The sequence below is a fragment of the Camarhynchus parvulus genome, chromosome 4, assembly GCF_901933205.1.
Source record: "Camarhynchus parvulus chromosome 4, STF_HiC, whole genome shotgun sequence".
Classification (NCBI taxonomy): domain Eukaryota; kingdom Metazoa; phylum Chordata; class Aves; order Passeriformes; family Thraupidae; genus Camarhynchus; species Camarhynchus parvulus.
In genome coordinates, this window is record NC_044574.1 from 61661233 (window position 1) to 61674261 (window position 13029).

Here is a 13029-nt window from a genome sequence, read left to right on the forward strand (position 1 = left end):
TTGAGCCCTGGGAGATCCTTAACACTTGCTGTAATCTCTGCAGCCTCAGGAACAAGTTTTTCTACTAATTCTAGAGGTCCCCAAAATGACTTATTTTGCCCAAGAAAAGTCTTTTTGGCTAAAAACAAAAAGAAATAAAAAATGAGCCAGTTAGACCTGTGCTGATATAACACATTTTCAAACAAGTGAACAAATTAGCCAAATCCTGCCAGCATGGTTCCTCTGGGGCTGCTGCTGGACAGGCACTTGGTATCCTGGAATCTCAGGATGGTTTGGATGGGAAGGACCCACCATTTTCCACACCCCTCAGCTTCCCATCTCCAGCTACAAGGACACAAGGACAGCACCTGAAGGCCAGTCCATACTTGGCCATTTGAGCTGTGACTTAGGATTTCAGAGTCAAGCACATGCTCTGCTTTAAAAGCAGCTTCAGCCACAAGCTGCACACAGCCAAAACCCTCTGTTTAGACACAGCTGTTGAGAAAGGAGCTCTGGGGTTGCAGTTCCTCTTCCAGCAAGGGGATGCACTGCTAAAGCACAAGGAAGTGCAGAAAAGGGAGTCACGAGCTTGCCAAAAGCCAGTTAAGTCCCTGAGCACTGAGTTACACCTGGGACAACTGAACTGCCGTTTTCAACACGGCAAGCACCTGCCACAGCTCAGCCTCCCTTCCAGCAGGTTCTGTGCCTTGCTCTGGCCTGCCCAGTGCACTGTGGTGACAGCAGTGACCGTGCCAGCCTCTCCTGTGTCCTGTGCAGGCTGCAGAGCCCTGTTGTTCACCCACTCTGCTGCTCCCCAGGGCGGGCTGTGCCCAGGCTGGTACCTTTGAGGCCGTGCTTGAGGCAGTGCTCCATGACCACGAAGAACTGCTGCAGGGGGGCGTAGTCCGAGTCCAGCGTGCGGCCCAGGTTCAGCGCAGACTCGATCAGCCCCTTGATGCTCAGCTTGGCCATGTTCATCAGGTTCATGCGCTCGTTGGCCATGAGGTAATTGGGGTCTGCAACAAAGCAGGGAAACTGCTGCTGAGCAACAGCAGCTGCCTTTATTACACTCAACACCCCACCTTGCTCTTGCTTTTCCTCAGCTTTGAAGGCATTTTTGGGGCAGTGAGTTTCCCAGGAGGCACTCTGCAGGCCTTTTGTGGAGAAAAATCAACACCAACTAGCAGTTTAGGGCCAAAGCCACAGTGGCATGGCAATAGACAATGTATCATACTGAGGGTGCCTTAATACTTCAAATAACTACAGGAGCTCCCTACTTTCACAAAAGACACATTTGGAGCCTGATGTGCATCCTGTGCTTTGCACCGTGACAATGTGTCTCTGACCATCACTTGTTCCAACTCACATCCCCAGCTACAAACCAGTAAGAATCCTCCACCTGTGCTTTGCTCTGGTTTATTCTTCCATCTAACTTCACATTGGACCCTCTCACACTTAATCCAGCAACACGTGTCTCTACCCCAAGTTGTATCTCTCTTCCTCAAGACTATTTTTTTAAGCTTAGATGTAACATGGAGCCAACTCCCACTTCCCTCTCTTGGTTTTAACACTGCCACTGGTTTTCACCAGTGAGGAGCTGATCTTCATGGCTCCTGACAGGTCATACTAAACCCCCAAACTCACGGATGTCCCAGGATTATATTCTTCCTCTTCCACATTATAAACATCCAGACATTTAGACCTGCTACTCACACCCAAGTTTTGAGCTCCAGTTCCCAGGTGCAGGCAGTTTCATCCCTGTAAATCCCCTGCTTATCCAGGGCTGCTGCCAACAGCCAGGGACCCTTGAACCAAGCTGCCACCTCGAGTTAATTAACTACTCCTGGCAGCAGAGACCTGACCTGAGGACACCTCAGACTACAGATCCTACGCAAGAGGCACCTGCCAGCATCCACCAGCCAGAGAGAGAGCCAAGAGCCCAGCTAACACACCCACACCCGAGTGCACCTCACTGTGGGCTGGGAAACCCAGCACAGGCAGGGGGAAGAGCCAGGGCAGTGCCAGCATCCAAACCTGAGAGCACAGCTCATTTGTTCAGCCCTCCAAAAGCAGCTCAGGACAGCGCTTCTCTCATTCTCCTTCTTCTTCAGAGAGAACCAGCACCACAAGTCTCCTTCTCTAAATTGATTTCCATAGTTTAGAGAACTTCCAAGTACTCTTTTAGGAGTGCAGTGCTCAGAGCAGCACTGGACTGCAGAAAGACTGAACTTTGTGAGGTGCTTTCACTGCCTGTCAGGACTACTGCTGCCTGAAGGTGATGGGTCTGGCTGCCCTGGAGGTACCCTGAGCTCGTGAGCTGCTCTGGATTTCCAATCCTTTTTCTGCCCTGCAGTGTAGCTAACAGTCACCATCACTGGGAATGGAGACTCAGGAAAGAGTCAGGCACAGGACTGCCAACACAGAGACCTCATCCTCTCTCACCACATTTCCTCACTGGGCAAGGCTGCTGCTCTGCTGGGTAGCAAGGCACCCACAGTGACTCTGCTTGGGGGGCAAAGCCATCCCTAACACAGAATTAAAGGAACTGTATAAGAGAGCACCAAAGAAAATGCTCCTTTGGCCGTGGTTATTGGCTAATTTCAATAGAAAAGTATTTTCACCATATCACACTAATCCAAGGTTTCTGCTTCGTTAGTCTGCTCTGAGCAATTGTGCTCTGCATGTGCAGTTTATCCAAGATTCTCATCTTGCAAACCAGTTAGCTCATATAGGGTGAAACTGGATAAAATCCCTAAGGCTTATTTCAAAACTTAAATGCTAAGTAACTGATACTCTTACTCTATGTACTGCAACACACACAGCTTTAAAGAAGGCAGGGTAGGCAGGCAAGGCTGACTTGTACACAGTAAAACTGTCAGGCTGGCTTTAAGCTGGGACAAGTGTGATCCTGGTGTGCTCCATCTGAGCTAGTACCTTCTCCAACTTCCTTCTGCCTCCAACTGCAAAACCTCTGCCTGGCCTTTCCTACACAGCCCACATCATAAACCTTAAAGTAAATCCCCAGCCCTTGAGCTTGGCTTTCCACAGGGTTTGGGTTTCAAACAAAGGAACGTCCTCTTAGGACATTTTGTTATTTAAATGTTGCAGCTTCTACAGAACAGACATCTTTTCTAACCAGCTGCTTCCATGAAGATGTTTCCAAAAGCATTCGAGAATCCTGTAATTTGTTTAAATGGTACAATCTGTACCCAGGAACCTGAAAATCAAGAAAGAGTCAATGCAACACAGGATCTCAAAGGGTTAAGCTGTGACTGGTCTTGGTACTTCTCATTTGGTGACAATAAATTTTATCACTCCTCATACTTACTCTAAAAGAAGGAAGAAGCAACTAAAATGAAGCTAAAACTTGGATCAAAGGCAGGGAACGATGAGACACTGGAGAAGTGAACAAACCCACAGCAAGCAATGCCAACTCATTAGCATTTAATCACTGTTCTCCATCTTACATCAGGACCAACAAAGTAAATTTAACACGGCTGCTTCCGTGTGGCAGAGAAACACCTCTCACCTGACAAAATAAATGCAAAACAACTTGTACAATATTTTATGAAAAAAAAAGAAGTCTCAAGCCCCTCTTTTTTCCTAAAGGCCTGCCTTGGAAAATGCCTTTCTCTGGGAAGCAGCACAAGCTGCTGTGCCAGGAGAGGAGGACACTGCCTGTGGCTGAGGAGGCTGTGGGCAGCACCGGGCACAGAACCAGCACAGCAGTTAAAGGCACCATGGTAGAAGATGACAGCAAGGACCAGTGTGCTCAGTGCATGAGAACATCAGCCTTTTGTGCTGCAAACACTTGAAACCCTTGCAGGAGCATCTGTATTTAATCATCAAAGTATCAATCTGATTAACCACTTGCTACATTGGGGATTCAACTATTTCATATTTGCACCGTTTCTTAAAATCCAAGGAAAAAGTGCTATAAATAAGTTTGTCGTTTAGTACTTTACAAGTTTTAAAAAAATTAGCAATGCAAGTTTTAGAATAATTTTTGCCAAGCCTTGGCAAATACTGCCAGAAAATCTGAAGAATCTAGACAGAAATACTGCAGAAAACCTAAAGCTTCAGGGTGATTTCTGAAATATTTTTTAAAATTCAGCTTCCATATGTTGCTGCAACCTTTTAAGCTGTGCTTCTGCCAGGCTCAGGAAGTTACTGCCTCTGAAAGCACTTAGGAGAAGGCAAACATCCCTTGTTGATCTACTTCTTCTACCTCCACTTCAGGTCAAAATAGTAAAAAAAACCCACACACATTTATTTAAGCAACACCAAGGTAATGCAGGAAAGCCACAGCTACTGGCACTGGAAAGTGAAACTAACTGCATTTTGCACTCAGGCTCAAAATAATAGTGCAGAAGCCAAGGATTAGCACAAACAAGAGCTGTGAGATGTGGGTGTGGAACGCACCTTCGGAATCATCGCGCAATTGCTCCACCACATCTGTCAAATCCTCCCAAGAGTCTTTGCAAACAGCAAAAGGAAAGGAAAAGAAAGAAAAACGTCATGCAAGCCGTGATCTAAAGGAAAGATTCAAAATCAAGGTGTAAGAAAAGCATAACTGAAAGGGAGATTTGCATCATACAAGACTTAATTCATAGTGGCAAGAAATCTGCAAGTCAAAAAGGTTCATTAGTCTGCACGAAGCAATAGAGCAAAGCATTTTTCTCCCAGAGTCAGACCAGGGCAGGCTTCAGAAAAGCTGCAGAAGTTTTGTTTCTGCATTAACACAAGCAACATTTTTGTAAAGCACATCCTAAAAAGAAAAGCAACAAAAGCATTACTTTATTTATAAGATAAAAGCACTAAACTTGTGATATTTATGCAATGTCAGCTTTTCCTTCAATTTCCTCACATCCAGCCCCAAGAGGAGCTGCTGGCAGGGACACAGCCACACGTGGGAAGCAGGCACGTTCAGGGAAAACACACACGGAGGGCATTTTAAAGGTTCAGCAGAGCCTAAACTCTGTTATGACCCTCACCCCAAATGACAAATCCCGCAGAGGTGACCCAGCCGAGCCCTACATGGGTCCCAGGCTGATGACGATCCCCAAGGACTCAGGCAGGGGAGCACCTCTCTCCTTGGCGGGGCCAGGGAGGTATCCTGGGAGAGGAGCAGGCAGGACAAGGAGAACTGGTTTCAGCACACCCACCAAGTCCCTGTTCCAAACGCAGCGAGCCGAGCCAGACAAACGCCCCGGACCCTGGGCGCTGCTGGCTCCCTACTTACGCACCCGCACTGCCCAGCGCTAACCCGCCATCGGCACAACGTTCAAAGCCCGGCAAAACTCCGGCCCCTTCCCCAGCCAACCGCGCCGACGATCTGAGCAAAGTCCAGAGGCTGCCGGGCCCTCCTCCCTCCCACACAGCGCCCGCCTCCTGCCCCGGGAGCGCAGCAAGAGCCGGGAGCCCCAGCGCTGAGCCCAGAGCTGAGCCCCGTGCGCTGCACGGCGGGCCCCGCAGCCTCACACTGCGCTACGGAGACTGAGCCCCAGCACCGCCCTGGGGATGAGCGCTACTGCAGGAGCAACAAGCACCGTCCCTGGAGCAAACCCCTGGTGTTTAAAGGCAAAGCCCGGGTGATGCTCTCCCCCACGTGCCACAGTGATGGCTTCTGGTCTCTCATGACAGGGGCTTGCAGCTTCCCAAAGGCCAGGAGACTCAATCTCACTGCAGTGCACCTGTCCCTGACGCTTCCCGGGACCCCGGGACTCAGATCCAGATGTTGATCATCCCGGAATCTCTCCCTGCACAGAGTAAGGGAAGCCACACACCACCACTGCAACGTCTTTTATCTAATATTGGGAGGTTGGATTTTTTTCTTAACCCAAAGCATATACAGGGAAGAACATACAATCAAAACCAGATTTACCAGTACCTGGGTAACAGGCACTGGGACAACTGATAGGCTTCATTTCATTTTTCTCATTTATTTTTAACCCTTAGCAAGTAACCCACGTAAAGCTCCCAGAGAAATATCCAGAGGAGTCAAAAATATTTTCTTCTCTTCTATCCCTACAAGCCATAAACCCATCTTCCTCCTAGCAGGAACTGCACGAATTTAAAACTGGTACAATGGCATTTGCATAGGTTTAGAGGCAAAAGCACACACTTAATTAGCACTTTCTTTCCTATTTTCATTCATTCTACATGCACCTAGCTGCATTTTGCATAGAGTCCATCTCTTTTACCTTGTATATTTTCCCACTTGTCTGGAAATTCCACCAAGCAACAGTGGGAGAGGAAAAACATCTTCCCACAGAACAATCACAAAGACCTGAAACTCTATAGTTTCCATGGTCTTTCTGGGGTGTGAAAAACTCAATACTTTTGATTATGATGGAAAGTACTTAACTCACTATGTAGGAAGTTTAGATAACAGGATGATCAAGGCTTTTAAGTCTCCATAACACAATTAACTCATTCCAACCAGATTCCCAGGAAGATTAGTATTATGGAACTGAATATCCCATTGGAATGAACACTCAAGCCAGTTCTTCAGGAAGGGACAGGAGAACTTGTCTCTAATACATTAATCACAAAAATCCCATCTGTTATTTGGACAGCAGAGGGGTTTGCAGTCACTCCCTTGGCTGACACAGCAGCAGCATCTCACTGAAGGAGAGGCAATACTTTCCCAAGCCAAAGAAAGCTTTTACAAGTAAACCCTGGGAGAATGGAACAGCATCAAAATTATTTCACACTGCTGCTCAACATTTACTTTAAGGGTTGAAGTTATTGGGCTAAAATACAGCTGGGAGTCTAAGCCTTTCTGAAGTAATGAACATCATCTCACACACAGCATCTGGGTATCAAGTTCCTCCAAAGACAGATTAAATAGAATTACAGAATCACATGCTGCCTTAGGTTGGAAGGGACTTGGACACTCATCCCTTTCAACCCCCTGCCTCTGTCCCCTGCATGGGCAGGGACACCTTCCCCTATTCCAGGTTGCTCTAAGCCTCAACCTGGCCTTGGACACTTCCTGGGATGAGGCAGCCACAGCTTCTCTGGGAAACCTGTGCCAGGGCCTCACCACCCTCACAGGGAAGAGTTTGTTCCATCAGGAAAAAAAGGTCACACGTTTTTCAATAGGTCAGGACTTCTAAAATTATTTTTAAGTACAGAAATTTTAAACAAACTCATGGGGAGAGACTGAGCCATCAGTAAAATAACCTAAAAAAACCCAAGGCATCAGTTTTGGGAAATGAAAACTGAACTTGATACAGAAAGTCCCGAGTGATGCTGTCCAGTCAGCGCTGCTGCTGGGAAAGCCTTGGCCCAAATGTGGACAAATATTCCTTTATTATGAAAGGGGAACCTCTGGTAGCATTACTACACTTGAATTGCATTCTGATATTCTTTACCTTAGAAATATATTGAATAGCAAATAAAAAGGCCAAGGGAGAAAATTAGGTAGATGTTGTTCATGTTATGGGAGGTACAGAACTAATTCTTTCAGGTTAGGTTTGCCAACATGATGGATCACTAATTGTTGACAAAGAAAAGGGATCTGCAAAGGGTTTCAGCATCATACTCTTAACACCCTGCAAGCCCAAAATCGGGGAAGTCACCAGGCTGTCTGCAGCCTGGAATGCCAGGAACCATCTACTCAGGACAAAAAAAACATTTCTTTTAAAACCCCCTGCACAAACATTCCATCTCCAAATAAACACATATACACAGAGAGCCTTGCCTACAGAAGAAAAGAGCAGTCTAAGATCTGCCAGAAATCAGAAAGAAATAAAAGGAAACAAAGAAGTACAGACAATTTGGAAATTCCCAGCCCACTCTCCATTGCACCCATGGGACAAATAAACAGCCATGTACATCACATGAAGTCACAGCTTAATCCCACCCTAAGTCTTACTCCCATCCCCACATGATTACCATCAAATAATCACCTGATTTCTCTATGTTGCTGCTGTGTGCAGCTGTATGGAATGTTTCTGCACAACCAGCCTGTTTTCAGAGGGAAACACATGACTAACTGCTATGGGAAATTTCTCATGCTATGTTAGTCCTTGACAGTTTACACCAAGAAAATAAAAACCCAAACCCTTGGGGTTTTTCCCCCATCTTTCACTTGCCAGTTCAGCTGACACCCAAGTGGTTTCCCTGCAGCACTTGTGACTCGCCGCCTCTGAGGGATATAACCCTGCCCCAAGCTCCCCAGCTCTGCCTTCAGTTAGACTGACACAGCTTAAAAGAGCAAAGAAAATAACTCTTAAGAGTAATTTCTGCATTGAAGTCTGGATTACATGACCTAACTGCTATTCCCAAGATTTATAACCACAAACACACTGTAATTCATCTAACTTGCATTTAATGACTTCACATTACTTCTGTTAAATCAGGTCTCCAGCTCCTTCAAACTTCTCATCTATTTAGGGGTTTCTATCACCAGATGTGTTTTAAGAGGCTTTTTGCAAATATAGAGTCATCTCATGTGGGTTTTTGTGCACATCTGAAAGGACCCTGCTACTCCCAGTACAATTCAGATTTATTTTCTAATGGGAAAGGCCCATAGCACTGAAAAATCCCACCTCTCCCATGACTTCACTGTTCCTATTCCACACTACTGGAGAAACCCTAAACCCAGGTTAACTGTTGCCAGTTTGCACAACAAAAGCATTATCAGTAAGGTTATGCTGCTTCCTTACATCATTTTGAGGTACGAAAAACACTCGGATAGAAAATGGAGAAAAAAGGTAAAATCTCACTGATGATTCAATAATCAGTGCAACAGATTAATGGGCAGGAGGTTTTAAGAAGAACATTTGCCTTTCCTGAAGAGGCCCATAACTCCTTGTCAGGGCATTCTACACAAGCACATGCCAGAAACTAAAACTTTTAAATTACTGGTCAAAAAAGAAGAAAAAAATCTGACCTTAGCTTCTGCCCTATAGAAAAGATAATTTCATGTTCGCATATTATAAATTCTAATTCCAACTGCTGCTCTTAGTGCAAATAGAGGAGGATTAATAAAGAGAGGAACACTGGAATTCCTCAAAGTTCTCTCAAGTTAGCGCACGTATTCCTTCTGGATGCTACTACAAGGTGATCTCATGAGGACAAAAATTTCCATAGCTCTTACTGTGAAGCTCCTCATGATTATTCAAGATAGAAATTTAACATCCAGTCAAACAGTCTAAAAAAAGGCCATTTTGTGTAACTTCTCCCCACAGCTGAGAGCAGCGTTCAACACCATCCATACACACACTCTGTTCAACATTAAACAGAATTACAATCCAGGTGGTATTTACCTCCATCCCTAAAGCTGCCTCCAAGACCGTCACACGCACTGCAAGCAAACAAAGTTAACAACCACCAATGTCACATTTAATTCTGAGGGGCCTGCAGAGGACAGTAAGGTTCTGAGAGACTTATTAAGATCACAGCCTGTTTAAAAAAAAAAGAGTTCTTTCTCTAATCCAAGCAGCTTTACAGTAAGCAGCAGAATCTGCTTATTTTCATATGTATACAGAATTGTTTCAATCAACTGAAAAAGTGTATTAATTGCTTTTATTGTTAAATTGAGTGGCCATGCTACAGGTTATATGGAACATACCCAGTTGCAAGCAACTCAGTACCTGCTGCTTGTTTTTAATTTGAAGAAAAGTTTTGCTTAGCTGTTCTCAAGCTCCAGCTCTGTGCAGACTGGAATTGTTGTGACTGGCTCTGAAGGCAGGATGGTTGCTTGAGGGCTGGGGGCACAGCAGATCACAGGGTGAAGAGAGGCCAGGGACAAAACTCTCCAGAAGCAGCAAGAGCTGAGGGACAGCAAATGGAAGGCTTCAAATCTTAATCCAACAAGCTGTTTGATTTGGTACTTAGTGCAACATATATTTTACATCTCTTGGTTTCTAAGGAGAAAACTGTCCCTCTTTGTTATACCTTTGGAAGAATTCCACAGCTTGTTTTTTCCTTCTTCATAATGCCTACCTTTGCATATCAGTTTTGTTTTTGGAGACACTCCCAGGGACACGAGTCCACGCTCCTGTCCCCCTGACCTGTGCACACCCTGCAGACACAGCAGCAGTGCTGATGCAGGAGCACCAGACCCAACAGCGGGATTCAGCTGTGTCAGCTTTCCTATTGTCAACGCTTTTCCTGACCTTCTCTGTTCAAAACACAGCTTGGAACCAAATACACTCCCAAACAGCCAACCACCAACCTTCATTTACCAGGAAGGTTGTTACAGTGCTGCTCTTTTGCATTTATTTTTGATACATGAATTAAATAATGTGGTAACGAAATGAGCAAATGCTGATTTCTAACCCCCTTCTGGAATTCACTGGAGAGTGACTGTAATTACACCTTGAAAAACACGGGAGTAAGACCAAGGAAGGTCTCGGTGTAGCACACAAGAACATGGGAATTAGAAGACAACTGAATTCCTGCTCACCCAGTACTCACCTCCCTGAACCCCTGGGATATGCTTCAGAGGGAATGCTAAATTTCTCCCTTTGAAACCTCTGTCTGGTATCCCACTGCGTGACTAAGTACTTGGCAAGCCAAATCCAAACCCAGGGGCTACTGTCACTGAAAGCAGCTGACAAATGGAAATGAAATTATCCCTTGGAAATTTATTTTAAAGCTTAAATCCCCACCACAATTTCACTTGCCTTATTCAACAAGACAATATAAGACACTGCTGACTTAACCAGGCAGCATCAAACAGGCCAAGCCAGACTGCTTGGTGGAGTGGCATTTCGGGAGTTACTGGAAAAGGGTCAGGCATGAGAAGCTGGGGCCTCCTTGCTCTAAAACCAAAAGGTGCATCCAGCAAGGGCACTCAGAACCTCAGCACCTGCAGAAACTCATCACCTCTCCTTCTTCCCCACTTGTTTATTGGCAGAACACTGCACAGATGTCCTCTCATGCTTTTAGTACTCAGTGCATTCAAACCTTGTCCTGCTATTAAACTGTTTATCAACCCAAACTCCTTTTTCCAGGGGGAAAGCTACATCCCCACGTTTCAGGTTCCAAGCCATTACAAACAGCAGCACGTTCACCAGAGGCGAGCTGGGGCACTGTGATGGCATTGTCACCTGACAATGGGCACCGCTGCGTAATCACTGGGGCTTTCCAAAAACTCCCCACGACCGGACACACGCTGCGGTGCTGCCACTGTGCTCCCCCGGTACCAGCCGGCTGCTCACTAACACAGCTACCAGCCCCGGGTTAAGGGCAAAATCATGATTAAATGGTCTCACCGAGCACATGCCACGGTTTTCTTCCTTCCTGAGATACACAAACCTGATACAGCTAAAAAGTGAATGCATCACCAATCTGCCTTAAAGGGCTGGGTTACAAATTCGGAGGGCAATCTGAAGCAGCAGTTTGGCTCTCTGCTGTGCCCACGGCTGTCCAGGCTCCGCAGGCAGGACACGAGCGTGTGGTCCCGGAGACGCCCCCTCCCAAGCGGTGCAGCGCCGGAACAAAGCCGGCCCGGGGCTCCCGGGGCACAGCCGGACCGTACCTTCGTGGGTAGGCTCGGGGTCGGGTGTCAGCGAGATGTCATCCAGCTCGCGCAAGCACAGCCACTCTCCATCCATGGACACGCGGAATTTGCAAAGATAGATGGTCTCCATGGCAGCCTGAGTGATCTTGTCTGTGGTGGGGGTTGGCATGTCGCTTTGAGGCGTCAGAGCAGACATGATGACTCAGCTGGTACAACAACAACGGGGGCAAAATAAGGACTAAAAACAAAACCTTTCTGAAGAAGAAAATCAGAAATACCTTGCGATTAAAGGACAGATTGCTCAGGATCACAGAGGCTGCTCTGGCCTTTTCATAGATCAAGCAAGGTAAAAATGCTGCTCCTTCCCGCTTAGCTCTGCCTCCCTCCTTTTCACCGACTGCCGTCGTCTCCAGCTATGCTAGAGGCTATTGATCCTCAGCATCCACAAAAACCTGGCTTCTCCACCGGAGGCAGCAGGGAAAAACAAGTAAAAAAATAAAAAGAAAAAAAAATAAAGAGGCAGCAGAATCAAAAAACAGTGTCTTCCTCTGGTGATGACCCCAGAAAAAAACAAAGGACGAGCGGAGAGGCAGTGTCCCGGCGGCCGAGCTGCGAGCGCTGCTCCTGTCTCCCGGCGCAGCCCGGGCAGCGAGTGCCGCCGGGATTGGCTGTGCGCAGGGAGCAGGGTGGCGACCAAAATGGCTGACTAATGAACTGAGCTGGAAATCCGGGCTCATGTGATCGCCTGCGATTCCCAGGATGCTGCCGAGACGCTGCTGATGCGGGGCCGGCAGTCAGGCGCTGCTGGGCACAGCAGCTCCTGGCCGGGCTGTGCCAGCCCGATGGGGAGCGAGCGCAGCACCGCCGCACCCCCATCCATCGCCCCCGGAATACAAAGGAGCAGCGCCAGCAATACAAAGGCACATTTGTATTTCGCTCACATCCCTGCATGCCACTACAGGAATTCAATCGGCACCTTTGTTTTCACGGGAGGTGTGCAAAGCGCAGTTTGGGTTTTATTCGCTGTGCCATCCTCTCAGGGGGCGCCTTGGAGCTCGGATTTCCCATGTACAAAAAATGTTAGGATGGATTTATTGTCTCAGGGTAACAGGAAGGAAAAAATTATCTGGCTCTAGGCGCTCCAGTGACTGAGGATGAAGCTCTTTTAGCAGGGCATGTGCACATGGAAGGACAATAAAGGAGAACATCACAAACACCGTGACCCAATCTTATACTTTAAAAAAATCTCCCCTGAAAATCGTGCTGCTCAGGTGAGGCTGACAAAGAAATACTGTTACTCAGCAGGAAGAGAAACAGGCTTCCAGGCTCTCAACAATAATATAATGATAGTATTCTATAATAACAGCACTGCATTCCCTGTCCCTTCCTGACTGGCTGAATCTCACCTGTGTCCCCAACCCACAGGGTCCTGGTGCTGGGGCACAGGAGGTCCCAAGTCACCAGACCGGCTTCTCATTCCCAAGGTCGCTACGGTGTCACCACCCATTTCAACAATGCTATCAGGCACTAATAAATGAGCTTATCCGACTTCATTCCTGTGTGGCTCCAAT

General features: G+C 46.9%; 1 protein-coding gene across 9 annotated transcripts in view; it reads right to left on the reverse strand.

Annotated features, from left to right (window-relative positions):
* Window positions 1-13029, reverse strand: part of RUFY3 (RUN and FYVE domain containing 3) — a 31962-nt gene that overhangs the window by 13658 nt on the left and 5275 nt on the right. For 3 of the 9 annotated variants that reach the window (XR_004060675.1, XM_030947195.1, XM_030947200.1), the window contains exons 2-4: window positions 4402-4455; window positions 822-995; window positions 1-118 (exon numbers count right to left, since the gene is read on the reverse strand). Coding sequence is in view for 8 of the 9 variants with exons in the window: in XM_030947195.1 (XP_030803055.1) it covers window positions 1-118; window positions 822-995; window positions 4402-4455 (346 nt within the window). In the remaining variant the exon portion in view is untranslated. Of the gene's footprint in view, window positions 119-821; window positions 996-4401; window positions 4456-11476; window positions 12503-13029 lie in introns of those variants that run through there. The other 6 variants (XM_030947197.1, XM_030947199.1, XM_030947196.1 and 3 more) reach the window with 5 other exon arrangements.